The 17,754-nt window shown below is 35.6% G+C and overlaps 1 protein-coding gene across 1 annotated transcript; it reads right to left on the reverse strand.

Annotated features, from left to right (window-relative positions):
- Positions 1–2,880: 2,880 nt before the first annotated feature.
- LOC123243684 (heat shock factor-binding protein 1-like) lies at positions 2,881–3,111 on the reverse strand. Its single transcript, XM_044671727.1, has one exon. It carries the CDS (start codon positions 3,109–3,111, stop codon positions 2,881–2,883), a length of 231 nt encoding a protein of 76 aa, XP_044527662.1.
- Between the last annotated feature and the right edge of the window lie 14,643 nt (positions 3,112–17,754).

Raw genomic sequence — 17,754 nt, forward strand, 5'->3', positions numbered from 1 at the left:
GCACTCCGGGTCTGCCTGGGCCTTGCAAGCTTGGGGGGGGGGCTCCGGTCTCCTTGTCCTCGGGGTCAGGCCTCCTGGTAGTTCCCGGTCTGCCCCTCTGCCCAAGGTTCCTTCCGCAGTCTTTGGGGCTGCTTCCACTGCCGCGCTCCAGTCCACACAGGGTCCTCACTGGAGGTCCAAGCCTGGGCTGGAGATCGTTATTCAAGCCTAGGGCACTGCTTTTGCCTTCGCAGATGCTCTTAGGGCCTGCCTTCACCACTGGAGATCTTTATTTGCACCTGAGGCGATGCCTTCAGCACTTGGGAAAGTCTGTGTTTTAGAGGCCTTTGTCCCAAGGAGGTGCCTTCACCCACGTGGAAGCTGGGGGAAAGTCCGTGAGTGCCCCCAGCCACTTGGGGTCCCTCGTCTTGCAGCACACAGGTACAAGCCCCGGGGCTGCCAGTGATTATCTGGTTGCCTCAGTCCTGTTTTCACTCTTGTGCGTTGGCGTTGTGCGAGGTGTGCGGGGTGGGGGGTGGGGGAGGGGCTTCTTCCTCTCGCGTTTTAGTGAGAGCTGTTTCACCACTTTATAGTGTGGAAATGCCCCGATTCTGCGTACCTTCAATGCTGCGCCCTGTTGTGGGGTTCCTTCATTTTTCTGGACTCGTTTTTATTTCCCCTTGAGGAGTCCTGTGTGCTGCGGTTAGGAGAGATCGAGCAGCTGCTCCATACTCTGCTGCCATCTTAACTGGAAGTCTCCTAAATAATTCTTTTATAATAATTGCAGTTTATGCAAAGGTACATGCTATGCTGATGCATATTCCAGAAAACCACTTGATATTTTCATAGATTGCCAGAACAGTGGTAAGGGCTAGGCAATGGGGGTTAAGTGACTTACCCAGGGTCACACAGCTAGGAAGTGTCTGAGGTCAGATTTGAACCTAGGACCTCCCATCTCTAGGCCTGGCTCTCAATCCACTGAGCCCAATCCAGCTTCCTCCTTAACTATATTTTTGAAAGGTAGAATTCAATTTAATAAGCTTTAAATTATTTTTTCAGTAAACTATAAAATATATAAAATTTTTGTATGATACTAAGTTAATAACCAGTGAAACTAGGTTAAATTGTGCATTTTTCTGGTGCAAATAAATTTAGAATTATAATAATAACATTGAAAAGTTAGGTTTTATGTTAGGCTTTACAAAGCACATTCTTCATAACAACCCTAGAAAAGAAGGAGAAAAGGAAAAAAAAAAAGCCCTATGAGAGGCAGCTACATGTCATAGTGGACAGTGTGATTTACCAAGAATCAAGGAGTTTCAAGTCTGTCCAAATACTGTATCAGTCTCTTAAGAGATTGTGGAACCCTGAGCAAGTCACTCAGCTCCCATAAGCCCCACTTTCCTCATCTGTTTTTTTTTAAATTTCATGGCTTTATTGCATATTTATAATAATAAAATACACTATCTGGTGGTACAGAAAATTTCTCCTATGATCACAAAATATTCACTTAAAAGCTCATTTACAGAAAAAATGGCTCCCTCTACTTCTAAATCATCCTTCAACTTATCTTGACTTTATTTTGTTGTTTTTGTTTTGCTTTCTTAACTCAAGAGCAATTTGATGAGTTAGTCATCTGAATGTCCAATCTCTGTCCTTCAAAAGAAAGGGATGTTATGATGAAAATGTTTGTTATTTTCCATTCCACCTGTAATCTATTATGAAAGCATTACTCTGCAAGCATTTCATTAAGAAAAAAGGTAATAAAATTCACAATTTTTCTTTAAAAAATTCAAGCTTACAATAAGGGCATTTGCCAGTCAGTACACAAGGATTCACAATGGCCACTTGCTTTTTCTTCTAATTGACAAATGCTTTTTAAAATCAGTAGCACAGGTAAATAGGAAGTGGGTGTTAAAACCCCCTCATGTTCTTATAATATTTTTTTTTGATATAACTAAAGACTGAAGTGTTACACCACATGAAATTCTAATCAGTGAATGCAATGCGTCTTTATAGGTCATTTTCTGTCCTTGTTATTTGAGAGGAACTGAGATTCTATTGTCAGTATTCACATCCTCTAGTGCAGTGATGGGCAAACTTTTTAAAGAGGGAACCAAAGGAAAGGAAATACTCATATGTCAGTCTGTTTCTAAGGCAGCACTTTCGAAGATTCATTCTATTGTATCCTGCTCATTGTATTTGTCAGATTAGGAATAATGTTGTGTGGAAGGATAGAACATTTCAGGGGGCGGCATCTGGCCCACAGGCTGTAGTTTGCTCATCACTGCTCTAGTGTATTAAAAAGTGGCAGTAGTTACAGTCATTCAATTTCTGCTCCTTTCTGGGGCTTTTTACAGTAGATTCTTAGGTATAGTTAGCAATCATGGAAACATAGTAATGACAAAAATACAAAATGCTCAATTTTTTTATCTGTTTTAAAAATATGGTCATCATACCATTTATTTGTTATTAGTACAACAGTGATTTCTTGTTAAGAAATATGCACTGTTGACTCTAGGTGCTACAGTTGAAAAAAATTAATACATTTCTTAAAAAAAACTTGTAGTAATTTGTTATTAAACTGAAACTACTACAAAAGGAATGACAAATGACTTGACAAAAAATGCACTAAAATTTTTGAAAATTTTAGCCAAGTAGTCAGAATTTTAGTTTACTAATATTTACACATTTTATGTCATATAGTTGAAGCTACCACATACAAGAAATCAAAAAATAAATCACCTTGACACCTAACTAAATTGCATATTCTAGGAATACAAGCTTTATAATTAAAAAAAATGTTTGCACACATTAGTTAGTTGAGAAAAATCTGTTCCTTCATCTCTTAGCTTGTGAAAAACATTTTTAAGAGTTCATTCTAAATGATTAACAAAACCTTTAACTATTACATGTAGTAGGTATTTTGTTTTTCCCTTCTATTTCTTCCACCCCTGCTTGGTTCATAAGGTCAGCAATGTTTTTCTCCAGATCATTGATGTGACTGCTCATATCATCACTTGGGCCAATTATCTGGTCTGACATGGTTTGAAATTTGTTCTGCATCTGCTGGAGAAGTGTATGAACCACAGCGGTCAGGTCCTGTACAGTTTTGGGGTCTGTCTCTGCCATTTCTCCAGTTTGGGACTCTTTCCTCATCTTTAAAACTGAATGAATTGAACTCATTGTTCTCTAAGATCTCTTCCAGTTCTAAATGTATGATTTTTGCCTGATTTGTATCCGTATAGTCTGCCCACACAAATAAGCAGTTAAATAACTCGCTCCAGTATAGGAGCCAGTATTCAAACCAAAGTCTTACTGATGCTGGGTCCAGTGCTCTTTCCGCTATATCAGGCTAGTTTTCACATTGCTTTTAGGAGAAAGCAAAATATATTTGCATGTATACAATTACAATAATACCTTAGTTACCTGATATGATCAAGGGAATTGACGTGTCCCGGATAAGGGATGTTTCTAGGTAATTAAAGGTTAATCCTTTGATCAGTAAGGTTTTATGTAAACTATTTTTGATGAAAATATTTCTAAAGTGTATTAGCTATTTCTCTACAATAATAATCTTTTATGGGAGTTGGATGCATGGATGAAATATAGCCTTTTATTGATGACATAGGGCCAGTTTAGTCGGTAAACATTAATTAAATATCTAGCACTGTGTGGCAAACATAGTGCTAAAGGTTGTGGGTACATATAAGAGAAAGAAAGATATCCTCTTCCATCAAGGACCTTATAATCTAATGGGGAAGGATAATCAGAAAAGGATGCTGAAAGTGGGGGTTCACTAGAGAGTACATAGCTCTGCTGGATGATTGTGGAGTTGAATTAAAGAACCATCATTATGAACAGCTTTTGTCAATTCATGTGATAACAAGAGAAGTACTCCACATTTTTTGAGATGTGGAAGTCTTTGTTTTGCTCGTCACTGATTGCTTCGCATGATTTAATGAGTCCAATATACACCTAAAGTCCACTTTCTTCTTCTAGCAGCAAGCTAGAGGACTTGGTCTCTTGGCACCCTGTTACAATTTTTAATTACTTCCACTTCTCCACTCTGAACTTAGGTTCTGGTTGTTCACTTCAGACTTCAGGAGAGTCCCTTGCTTTATTTTCTTATATTCAATTGCCTCTGATCCAAGAATATCCTCTAAGACTGTTCTGGGCCTCTTCTCTTTTTCTTTTGATAATCTCATCAGCTACCATGAATCCAGTTATTATCTCTCAGCAGATGATTGAGAAATCTATATGCCTATCTCTAGTCCTCTCTTCCAAACTCCATTCTTGCATAGAAAACTGCCTTTTGGCAATCCTGACCTGGAAGTTCCACGGGCATCTCAAGCTCAAAAAGTCCAAAACAGCTCATTTTCTTTCTCCCCAAACACTTCACTCTTCCATACTTTCTAATGAGTGTTGAGGGCACAGTTACCCATGGTGGCAACCTTGATGTCATTCTTGCCTTCTCTCTTCAACTTATTCCAACATATCTTCTGTTACCAAGTCTAGTTTCTACCTTCATAACATCTCTGACATGTGTTTCTGTGTCTCCACTTAGTCACCATTTTGGTGAAGTATCCACCACTTCATGCCTAGACTATTGCAATAGCTTCTGGTTGATTTTCTTCTGCTTTTCAGTCTGTTCTTAGCCTAATCCATCCACTATTTAGTTGCCAAAGTCATTCTTTTAAAGGACAGGTTTGACCACTCTTTTTGGTAAATTCCAGCGGCTCTTTATTACCTCTAGGATCAAATATGAAATCTTCTGTTTGCCCTTCATCACCTTACCTCTTCCTATTTTTCCAGTTGTCTTACACTTTACTCCTTCCATATACTTCACAATCAGACAACATCTGCTTTTTTCTTTTTCTAGCCTGTGACATTCCTTCTTCCTACTTTTGGCTTTTTAATGGTCTCCCATATGACTAGAATGCTTTCCTTACTCAACTTCATATACTGTATTCTTGGCTTTTTCTAGACTCAGGTTAAGTCGTTTGTAGGTTGTTTCCTCCATTAGCATGTGAGAGCTTGGACAGTATTGTTGCTTTCCTTTGTATCTGTAGCATTTAATTCAGTTCCTGAATTTAAGTTAGCAATTAATTAATAAAGACTTGCTGACCTGCTGACTAAATTAAACATGTTTTTCTTGATATTTTTTGTTTTCATATAACCTTAACTTTTTAGTATCTCTATTTCCCCTCCCCTACACATGGAAGAATTTGTTTGTAACAAATAACAAAAAAGAAAGAAGGGAAAACAGAAAAAACTAGCCAACCTATCAACTGAGTGTCTGACATATGCAGTGGTCCCCACTGTTCTGCTAAGTTCCTCACCCCTGCAATGGGGAGGAAGGCAAAATGCATTTTCTCATTTCTCTTTCAGGGCTAGATGTGGACATTATAATTACAGAGTTTTTGCTGTTGTTTTCTTTTCATTTCTGTGTCTACCGTTATAGTCAGTGAGTGGATTGGTTTTCTGTTTCAGCTGATTTTACTTTGTATCAGTTTATTTATATATCTTTCAATGCTTCTCTAATTCTTTATATTCATTGTTTCTTACTGTGCTATTGCATTCTTGCCATATGATTACATTTATATATCCTTTTTGTTTAGCCACTTTCCACTGTTCCTAAATTCTTTGCCTTATTTTTTTCTTTTCAATTGTGGACTTCACAGTCATAACAGCATATATAGTTTGTGTACTCTGCATAGTTACATACAGTTCAATATGCATAGTTTTAGAAAAGAATTATGATATATCAAATATAACATCTAACAAAGTTTTGATAAAATAACTGTATTTGTGTCTTATATTTTTTGTTTTCTGTGCATTTAAAAAAGTTGTATAGATGATTCCCTTTTGAAAAAGTTACACACAAATATTTTAGGGGGTTTGAAGGGTTATAATATTCTAGGTGGTAAAAATAAAAAGGAAAATTTTAAAAGGTTACAAAAACTTTATGAATTGCTATTGATCCTAATGCCTATTGAAGGAGACTGGAGCATTATCTTTCTTAAATTCATTTTTATTCTTATCTGATCCCTTTTTGCCAGTCCCTTTCTGCCTGTACTAGGTACTAACTGTTCTAACTCTTTAGCTGAGATATTTGACTTGGCGGGGTTGCTCGGTAGCTTAGGCCTTCTATATAATGGCTTCTATAACTGTCAACTCTAGTTGTGACAAGCCAAGGCATGTGGCAAACCCTCCCTTCCCAACCCACTTAAATCCCTTCCCTGGGCTTTTGCAGGCCTAATTGACCTCCTTCACCTTAGACCTCAGGCCATGAACCTGGGGAAACTCAATTCTCTTCCCTTTGGTGCCATGAATAAGAATGATGCTTCCCTGTGTAGCTTTTGAGGCATTGAAGTATGTGTTGCCTGTAGGTCTCTCAGGTCTTTAAGGTGGTAGTGCAGAATCTCAGAATTATCAATATGTGAAAAGCACTGTCCTGCCTTAGTTAACTGACTCTCTCTGACTAGAGCATGATAAGAGTAATATTCCTGTAATAATGTAGATAACTTGCCCAGGAGAAACACGATCAAGGCCCTAACTCATTCCTTCATCTCCTTAAGGAATTGAAATTCTCTTGGTAAGCTTGATTTCCTTGTTGAGGTTAACTCCTTGTTAAGAAGGTTAACAGAGAGAAGGTCTTGGTTCTGCCCATGATGAGAGCTCCTTAATAAGGTCTGTACTTGCTCTGCCCTGGGAACATCATTTAGAGACTTTTACCCCAATCTAGGTTTTCCCTTAAGTTTTTAACCTATGTTTGGGTTTCCATGAAAAAGGAAAAAGGACCCTAACTTCTCTGCTCACAAGTCACCAATTATAGAACAAATGTAATATAATCTGATATAGAATACAAAAGGGTTCAGAGCAGAACCTCCAAATAGTCTAAATACCTATCCTTCCCTCCTTTAGCCCTATCTCACCTGTTTTCTCTTAAATTTCTCGACTTTGGCAGTACTAGTCCTTAGCTTTTATAGTGATCCCTTACCAAGAAAAATACTTTTTGGCGATTAAAAAAAAAACATTTCCAGGTTTATAGCTATTCTTGATAATTGAAGGATGCAGAACAGATGAGTGCTAGATAATTAAGAAGTCATTGTATGTAATCATGTCTGGATCTCACAATTCAAACATCCTGCTAAAGAAGAATACAAATATCTTTTTAATTCTTTTTTTTTAACCCTTAATTTTGGTGTATTGTCTTATAGGTGGAAGAGTGGTAAGGGTGGACAATGGGGGTCAAGTGACTTGCCCAGGGTCACACAGCTGGGAAGTGTCTGAGACCAGATTTGAACCTAGGACCTCCTGTCTCTAGGCCTGACTCTCACTCCACTGAGCTACCCAGCTGCCCCCTCCTTTTTTTAATTCTAATAATACTGAAGGAGCAGGACCAATAGTTTGTTGGTTTAGTTTGGTATCCACTCTAACCCCCCCCCCCAAGGAAAAATAGACAAAGATTTTGTTCTGGCATATTTGGGTAGGTTGAAAAAAATCCTCTTGAATTTTCAACTTATTCCTAAATTTATATTCATAGTAAACTTTTAGAATTTCCTCCTAGTAATAAAATCCAAAAGTTATCTCATTATAGTTTTATTGATTTATTTATGTTTAGAATAGCATGGTACCTCTGTGTCCTAGGATTTACAATTATTTCATTAGTTTCAAAAATATTATGTTTTATTAGTCATAGTCTTCTAAAAATGAAATTGAATTGCTTCTTCTTTATATTTAAGAATGTTGTGTTCTTCCTCTGTAATCTATTCTTTTTTTTTAATATTTTTCTTTCCTTTTTTTTTAAACCCTTGTACTTCGGTGCATTGTCTCATAGGTGGAAGATTGGTAAGGGTGGGCAATGGGGGTCAAGTGACTTGCCATCCAGACTATACATGAATATTCACTTTTGGAAACATCACAGCCTTATGAGATAGGTGGCTCCATAGTTGGACAACTGTAGTTATGTGGAGCTGAAATTTGTGTTCCTGAAACAGCTTCTCCCTCCTTGTTGCCTTTTGTCATACAGCAGAATAAATCTGCTTTATCTTTTACATGATGGCTATTCGCATATTGGTAAGAGCAATAATATTTTTAAAGCTTCTCCATTTACTGTGATTATTCCTCACATGACATGATTTCAGATTTCTTATAATTCTAGTCATTCTCTATTGGCCATAGAGTTGTCATTTTTCCTCTTAAAATATGGCTTCCAAAGCTAGACTCAATATTACACAGTGTGGAAAACTTTAACTTCCGCCCTTTTTTTCCTGAAAATTTTGTCATATGGAGGGCTTGATAACAGGTGCTAGAGGTTAACCCAACCTGAACTTTTTCAGCTCCTGAAAAGAAAGTAGGTTTTCCAATTAAATGTTTTAAAAAACACAAAACCATTAAATCATGAGGTTTTCTTTGCTGACAAAGTGAATATAAACTTATGGACTAGTAGTTAGCTAGAGGGCTTCTTCCCTTGCTCCAACTTGGACAAGAGAAAATCTGTTCTCCTAGCCGTTGTAAGAGGAGACCAGGCCAGTTCTGAGTTGATCAAGCCTTAAATAATGTAGTAATTTTTCCAACATGTGCTCTTTTCTGGAACATATGGTGGATGTCATTTTTATCCACACATGCTTATTTAATGAGGCAATAGCAGAATCTCTTATTAACAAGACTTTTTTTTAGCTAGTCGCACTTTTTATATTGTATGTACTTTTCAATCTGGACCCTAAAAAAGATTTTTAAAGTATACTTTAAACTATCTTCACTTTTAATTATTTTTACATAAAATGCAAAGAATAGTTTTGTATTTGGGTTGATCATACTGCTTTCAGTTATAATACAGAGGTAAGTAGGAATGTAAAATGGTAGGGTATGAATTAGGGGCTTGAAAAGGTGCAATGTGGAGACCCTTGTCTCTAGTTAGCATTAAACATAACCATAATGCTAGATGAAGGTCACCCACATGGTTATTTTTTTTTCTTGTTTAAATAGGACATAAAGCTAAAAGCTTGATTGAAAGATGAAGATAAGAAAACTTTATTGTCCTTTGTAAGAACATGCTCCTCGGCTTTTGTCTAAATTAAAACGTAAAGATGTGTTAATTACAATGTTGTTGCAACTGTTTTTCTAGATATGAAAAGGGTTAAATACTTTATAGATATGTAAAAACAATAAATGTCAAAAAGGATAAAATAAGGTTAGCAGTTTGGTACCAGTCACTGGCAAGATTTTTAAAAAAAGTCACTCTGGAAAACAAGGGACATGTAGGCAAGGTTTCTTACCAAATATTTGCTACTTGGATTCATGTAGGTAATGGATGAAAGAAGACCAAGATTTTAGAGACAATAGAAATTTGATTTATTAATTTTAAGTTTGTATTTTTCTTTTTCTTTCTCTAGAGGGCATGTGAGCTCAAAGGTGGTGGCTTTGGAAGGTTTTATTTTGGGGTCTAGACTATAAGCCTTTCTCTCGTGATCACATGTGTCCTTTCTTTAGTATTATATTGTCTTTAACAATTTGGAAAACTGTAAGAACAGTGATTAGCAAAATGACCATCTATAATTTCAGAGGATTGATGAACAAACATTGTATCAACCTCCTGAGAGAGAGATGGTAGGTTTAGGAAGAATACACACACGTGTGTACATACACACATGTACATACATACACATAGACAATAAAATGTGTTCTGTTTAGTCATGTCAGACTGTGATCCTGTGGAACGTACTGTCTATGAGGTTTTCTTGGCAAAGATATTGGAGTGGTTTGCCATTTCCTTCTCTAGTGGATTAAATCAAGCAGGGGTTAAATGATTTACTAGGGTCACATAGCTAGTGTGGATTTGAACTCGGTTCATCTTGACTTCAGATGCAGTGCTCTATCCACTGTGGCACCTAGCTGGCATATGTATACACTTAGAAGTGGGTATGTATACACACACACATATATCTATACACAAACGCGTATATAATATATATAGTCAAAAAGGGAATTTGTTTGCTATATATGCTACAAAGAGCTTGTTTTTCTTATATTTTTCCCTTGATAGAGTAGGAGGTGGTAGGTAGGAGAAGGAGAAAACATCTCTATTTATTAAATTTCTTTTTTAAACAGAGAAATGGTGGGGGGGAAGTGCTACAAATGTGTAATGTAACATATAATTTCAGATGAGGTCATTGTATTGCTAGTTTTCCTTAATTGCTTTGTTGCTGGGGATATCTCGTGAAGTGGAGATGATCTGTAAATATAGGAATTGGGGTTAAGTGACTTGTCCAAGGTCACACAGCTAAGAAGTGTCTGGGACCAGATTTGGACCCAGGTCCTCATGACTCCAGGCCTGGCACTCTATCTGCTATGATTACGTAGCTGCCCCGTATACCCTCTCTTTGAAATACTTTTACATGGTATCCTGACAGGTAAGTATTTCTGTAATAATTTCATATTTACCTTCTCCATCATGTAAATTCAGTAGTTGTGAGCAATATATTGTATGTATTTAATTTGTATCAATTATAGATGTATGCAGAATTAAGAAATATAATCATCTTAATAGCAGTCCATAGTTATTTTGGATTATCATATATATGTATTTTAATATCTACATTAATTGATGTTGTCTCAACCATGTAGTATTCTCTTCCAGTAAGTACCACACACACACAACTGTCTCTTTTTTGATAGGAAGGGGAAAAAAATCCCTGCCTAGAATTTAAAAACATTTTGTGTATTAGCTTAGTGATTCTTTGAACTTCAAGAAAAAAATCCCTTAATACTTTGGGTATGGAACAATTATGTATTCAAGGACTTTAATTTTATGCTAATAATACAGCAAGCTTTATATTTTCCTTTGTTTTGTTTGCATTTCTTAAAGATAATTTAATGCAAATAATCTCTCCATATACTGCATTAGAGCGTTTCAGATGGTGGCACTATAGTTAAGATTTTATCAGTACTTCCATTATAAATCTCTATTACCCGTAGTTTATAATTTAATTGCAGAAACTTGCTGCTGGCTGAAACAAGATACTTAGGGTTTCAGGCAAGAAGCAGTGTTTTCCTTTTTAAAATTTACTCCCATTTCCATGTAATTACATATTAGTGCAAGTATAGGAATGAACTGATTCAGCCAAGTTATGATTCTGAAAAATGTCAAGCAGATCATTTTCACTAAAGTAAGCCCTGCCTAAAAGTAATTGATAGTCAATCAATGTAATATTGATACAGTTTTACCGTATCAGAAGTGGTAAAACTGAAATTGCTTCCCCTTCATTCATGTTCAAAAAAGAAACAAATATACATGCATAAGAAACAGGGCAGAAAACTTTTTTTGGGGGAATAGAAAATGTCAGAATTTATACTTGACCGTGTCAGTATCATTCTAAGGACCCAATAACTTGTAAAACCATCTTTTAAACCATAACTTCTTTTAACTAGAACTTAGTCTTGCCTTTATAGAATTTGGATTCTCATTTCTTTTACACAAAATTTGTCAAATTAAGGTAAAAGGGTAAAAAAGGTGAAGAGATGCATCCTCTGATTCTTTACCTTCTCTGACATAGAAATCATGCCTCTTCAGTTATCATGACAGGCTGCAGGGGTTAATTAGTATGTACAGGCATCTTAATGTCTTTCCATAGTAGAGTTCAGAAGATCAATTTTAGGATATGTGGTGGTTTTGCTATCAGATTTCCAACCAGAACTTGTAGTGGTGAAAGGTTAACCTGTCACAGCACAAGCAATGTGTAATCAACCATATTCAATTTGGTTTTTATCAAACTCAGAAAAAAAAAAGAAACAGATGGCGAGAACAAGATGTTCTCTTTCATTCAACCACATTGACCTTCATCCATTTCATCCCAACCTATTAGACTGAATGTGTGACCGTGACTTTGAGTGTGATTGTGACTTCTCACCCGTAGAGTGACAAATGCCCTTCCTTAAAAACTGTCTAACCCTAAATAGAGGCAATCTCTTTGAGAGGTACACCTTGACTCTTTCCTTTATCATTTTCAAGTTCTAAGATATAGTGAAAGAAAAATAATTCTGAAGACTCAAAGCAAGTAGGAAGACTTTTTTATATAAGTAAAAATATTTGATATAACGATTCAAAGCAATTATGAAGACATTTGCTTTTTATCCAAGTTTTTAAAGTATACACATTACAGAATTTAAAAAAAATTCAAAAGGAAAATAATAACAATAACAATAATAATAATTAAAACCCTTACCTTCTATCTTAGTATCATTCACACGAGAGCAGCAAGGACTAGGCAGTTGAGGTTAAGTGACTTGCACAGGACCCCACAGCTAGGAACTATCTGCACCAAAGGGAAATTTATTGTGTTGTAAGGTCAGTGCTTTCGGGACCCAAAGGAAATTATTGAGACAACATAAATGTTGAAAATTTGAGAAATAGATTCTAGGAATATTGTGTTTATATACACACATATACATAGTGTTTATATATGTACATTTAAAAATCTATTGCCAAAGACATAAAGGTATGTATGAATATATAAAAAAAAACCTAATTCAGGGGCAGCTCAGCAGCTCAGTGGATAGATAGTCTGGCCCAGAGATAAGAGGTCCTGCGTTCAGATGTGGCCTCAGGGACTTCCTAACTCTGTGACCCTGGGCAAGTTACTTAACTCCAATTATCTAGCCTTTATTGCTTTTCTGACTTGGAACCAAAACTATTATTTCTAATATGGAAAGTAAGGGTTTAAAAAAACAAACAACTAAAACCTAATTCAGAAAAAAATCCTCTAAGGTGACCTCTATTTCATAGATACAGAAATTTAGGACTAAAAAGTCTAAGTAACAAATTCAAGTCTTTATGATAATTCAGTGATAGAGGGGTGAGAAGAGTCATAAATCTCCCTAGCACGAGGTAGGCTTGGGTTAGATGTATGACCAAAAAAAAAATATTTTTTTTGAGACTCAATTTCCCCATCTCATAAGTATCCGTAATAGATATTCTCTTCCTCAAAGGGTTGGAATGAAAGTACTTTGTGAACTTTAATGCACTGTATAAATGAGAACTATTTTTACCCAATTATGTTAGGTGTAAAGGCAGAAAGGCATAAGGGAGATGGAAATTGGCTTTGGAATCAAATCAGGAAGGCTTTCAAAAATGAAGGTTAAACAACAACAGTTATCAGACACCATTGATTACTTTCTCCTATTTGATCATTTCGGACACACTAGGAACACTAGACTCAGAATCCATATCATTAAACATTTATTAATCATCTCTGCAGGACTTCATCATGTCCAGGAGGCCAGTGACCTCTCAGCTTCTTTTTTGTGCTCTCTACCCCTATTAGAGTTACCCTTGAGGGTAAGGATAATCTTAGACCTCTCTTCCCCACCCACCCCCCAATTTCTTAGCTAACTTCCTGGCACATAGTAAAGTGATTAATAAATGTTTTGAAGAGGACCAGTGACATCATGGGGTGATGTCTTGACTTGTGCATGGATTGGATATAAGGGAGGCAGAGTTGCACAAAGTCATCATCTTCACTCTGTCTTCCAGAGACATCAAAGTCCACTGGCGGGGCAAAAGTCAGCACAACTGGTGATGGTGTAAAGTTGGGATGCAGTGGATGATTTCAGCATCTTCTGCATCCGACCAAGCACCAAAATCTCCCCAGCATCTGCTTCAGCCACTTCATGCTGCTGTGCGCCACTGAGAGGGTTGGATGCAGAATAAAGAACGGAATTCAAATTCCAGCTCTGACATTTGCTACCTGTATAATCTTGTACCAATTACTTCTCTCCTCTTTACCTTTATTTCCTCCTCTTTAAAATAGGAATAATAGTAGCTACAATAACTACCTCACAAGATTATTTTACCGCAAATGATGTAACACATACCAAGTGTTATGAAAACTTAAAAATGTTATGTAAATGTCTTTTGTTGCTATTAAAAATGAGAATTGTCTCAAAGTGGCACTAGTTGCCTTGGAGATGATAGGTTCTTCCTTGTAGCAAGGCTAATAATAATAATAATAACTTGTATTTTTATAATACTATGTGCTGTGAGTTCTATTTTATAATTATTTTTATTTATTTATAATTCTATATTCTATATTTTATGTATTTATAATTATTTGTCAATGTTATTTTAAAAGTGAATATTTTGTAATACTAAGGTATTGTGCTAAGGGCCTTACAAATATTATTTCACTGAGTTTCACAAGAACCCTGGGAGGTAGGTGCTATTATTATCCCCATTTTACAGTTGAAGAAACCAAGGCAAACAGGTTAAGTGACTCTTCCACGGTCATACCTAGTGATCTGAGGCAGAATTTGAACTCCAGGCCTAGCACGTTGTCCACCGCACCACCTAGCTGCCATTTGAGTACTCGTCACATATGCTGTAGAAGGGATGTTCATACAGGTAAAGTAGGACTGGTTGGTCTCTGAGGTCCTGTCTGGCTCTGGGTTTGCTTCTAAACATGTTTCTCAGCCGTGTAGAGGACTGTTACAAAAATTGATCTTGTCCCAGGCATAAAGATCTCATAAACAAATGTAGAAAGAACTATTACACTTATCTTTTACTATCCTCAATGCAAAAAAAATTATAATGAAGATAGGAAGAAAGAAAACTTGAAAAGGAAGCAAAATAACAATCCTAAGGAATTAGTGAGTCAAAGAATAAATTATAGAAACAAACATTTTTTAATTTAAACATTTTTCCCCTTATTTTATTCCAGTGACAAATTCACATATAAGTCTTCCAAGATTATATGATTCATGTTGTCTCTCTCCCTGCTTCCCTCCCATTCCCTAGTTGACAAGCAATTCCACTGGGTTATACATGAATTATCGCTCAAAACCTGTTTCCATATTATTCATTTTTGTAAGAGAGTAATCTTATAAGACCAAAATCCTAAATCATATATACCCAAATAAACAAGTGATAAATCATATGTTTTCTTCTGCAAAGAAACAAAAATTTTAAAAAGAAAATCACAATGTGACAATAATGAGCCATCCTAAAATTTGAGATGCAGGTTAAGTAGGCTTTACATGAAAATCTATATCTCTAAAATGCTTTCATTAACAAAAAAAGAGAAGGAACAGAAAAATTAATTGGACATTCAACTTAAAAAAGCAGGAAATTGCAATACCTAATTAATACAAAAATAGAAAGTTTGAAAATAAAGTCATTTGCTTGATAAATAAAAAGTAACATCTAATTTTTTTGGGAAAACTAAAAAATAGATAAATGATTGGTTAATCTGATGAAGAAGACAAAAAAAGTGCCAGAATAAAAAGTGAAAAGGAGAAAATAAAACAAATGAAGAGAAAATAAGTGAAATTATATTACTATTTGGTCAAATTAGATGCCATGGAAACTGATAACAAATGAATACTTACAAAACATAAACTATCCAAATTAACAAAAGAAAATTTGAATATCTTAATCTCAAAAAAAAAAAAAAGAAATTTAACCTGTCTTAAAGGATTTCCCAAAGAAAAAGGCCAAAGGACAAGATGGATTTATAAGTAAATTTTTTCAAATACTCAAAAATTATAATCTAACAATAGAAGATATGGCAAGATAGTGAAATTTCAGAGTTCTTGAGCATGGAAGTGACATATGGAATATGTCCAATATGATTATCCTTTGATATGATTATCCTTGTGTGTAGTTGAAGTAGAATAAACGAGCTTACCAGGGGCAACTAGGTGTCTTAGTAGATTGAGAGTCAGGTTTAGATATGGGAAGTCCTGGGTTCAAATTTGGCCTCAGACACTTCCTAGCTGGGTGAACCTGAGCAAGTCACTTAACCTTTGACACTCTTATGCCTTGGAGCCAAAGCAAAGTTTTGACTCTAAGACAGAAGGGGAGGGCTTAAAAAAATCAACAAATATAGGGCCAGAGGAGATTGAAGAAGAGGGAAATGAGCATATTTGAAGGAACACGAATATATGGGGTTTGTGGAGTGTTCAGGGAGGACTGTTAGCACCTGTTATCTGAGAGCTTGCTGAGCCCATTTCAGGACTGCTCATCCACTTTTGGGGTCCCCCTGTCCCCCAACTCTCCCCTGCAGCTCCAAGAAGCAGCATAGCCCAAGCAGTGGCCAAACCTTGATAAAACCATCTTGGAACAGAGGGTCACTGAATAGGAGTGTCTACCCTGAGCAAGTGAAGACCCTCCCTGGTGAAATGGGTGTCCCAAAGCCTTGAAGGCTGCTGAAGCAGGGGCAGACAAGGGAGACAGCAAGGACATCCCCTGCATCTTGGGGCGATGCCACTTTCCTCGATCTACGTTTTACTGCTGGGCTTCAGTGACTCTGGAAGAGCGAGTGAGGCTGGTGACTTTGAGCAGCTCTGCCTCACTTAAACGATGCCTCAAAAGTCAAGACATCACGCCTCGACGCCACTGGTCCTGCTTGAAATGAGGGGCAAACAGCAGCTTTAATCATGCATCACGATGATCCCTTCCCAGCCATGCTTCTGAGAACCAGCATGGAACCACAGACAAGTTTGTCGGACTTGGAATCTGTGTATCTAGCTTCAAACTCAGCCATGTACTCTGGGTGACTTTAGGCAAGTCACATAATCTAACAAAACAGCAGATTATATAATATATAACCTTTATATATTATACAAAAAATAAATTATTATTTTATATACAATATAAATTATTTTCTACATAATATAAACATTTTATTTTATATTTTATATATTATATTATATATAGAATTATTTATATATAATATATTTATTTATATTTATTATACATAATATATCATATAGAATTATTTATTATTTATATTCATTTTAATATATAAAATGTCTATTATATTTAATATTTAATATATTATATAAATAATATATAGATAAATAATATATAAATTATAAATATATTTTATGTATTTTATAATAATAAATAATATTTATATATATGATATACATTATATATTATATATAAAATGTGTAAAAGATATTTATTATTTATATATAATATATTAATAAATAGTAAATATATTTTATATATATTACATGTTATATATAAAATATATTTATTATTTATATATAATATATTATATATAATTCTAAATAATATAGTATATAATTATTATATATGATATAGAATTATTTTCTATGTAATATATAAGAATTATATAATTATTTTATGCCTCATATATAAATACTACATATATCTTGGTATTATTTATATATTATATATTATATACATACTATATGTATCATATAATAATCAGACAGGTACTCAGAGAGGAGGTTGGGGAGGGCACGTATTTCCTGGGACTTCCCTCACTGAGTCACCCACTCTGAGATGCTTAGAGAACCAACGACATTCCTTGATGTCTCCTTTGTCTTCTGTCTGTGCCTCAAATGTGGGCCGGAGATGCCGGACCCCCAGAATTTCTCCTTCTAATTCTGGGAATAATCAACCACTTATACAGCGGCTTATATTGGTGAGAGGATGTGCATGAGTCCTGTTCACTCTCAGTTTTGATTGATTTAATAATAAAAAAAAGTTCTCACCTAGTTTAGGTACCAGAGTTAAAATGGGGATGGGGTAGGATTTGTCCCTATGCTAAATTAGGATGAAACTTTTTCCAGTTAGTTAAAAGGGAACCAGCAGTAAAGATAAAAAATCTAGTCAGGGGAGCATTTAAGTGGTTCAGTGAATTGAGAGCCAAGCCTGGAGAGAAGAGGTCCTGGGTTCAAATGTGACCTCAGACACTTCCCAGCTGTGTGACCCTGGGCAAGTCACTTGACCTCATTGCCTAG

Source organism: Gracilinanus agilis, chromosome 4 (assembly GCF_016433145.1).
Source record: "Gracilinanus agilis isolate LMUSP501 chromosome 4, AgileGrace, whole genome shotgun sequence".
In the NCBI taxonomy this organism is placed as follows: domain Eukaryota; kingdom Metazoa; phylum Chordata; class Mammalia; order Didelphimorphia; family Didelphidae; genus Gracilinanus; species Gracilinanus agilis.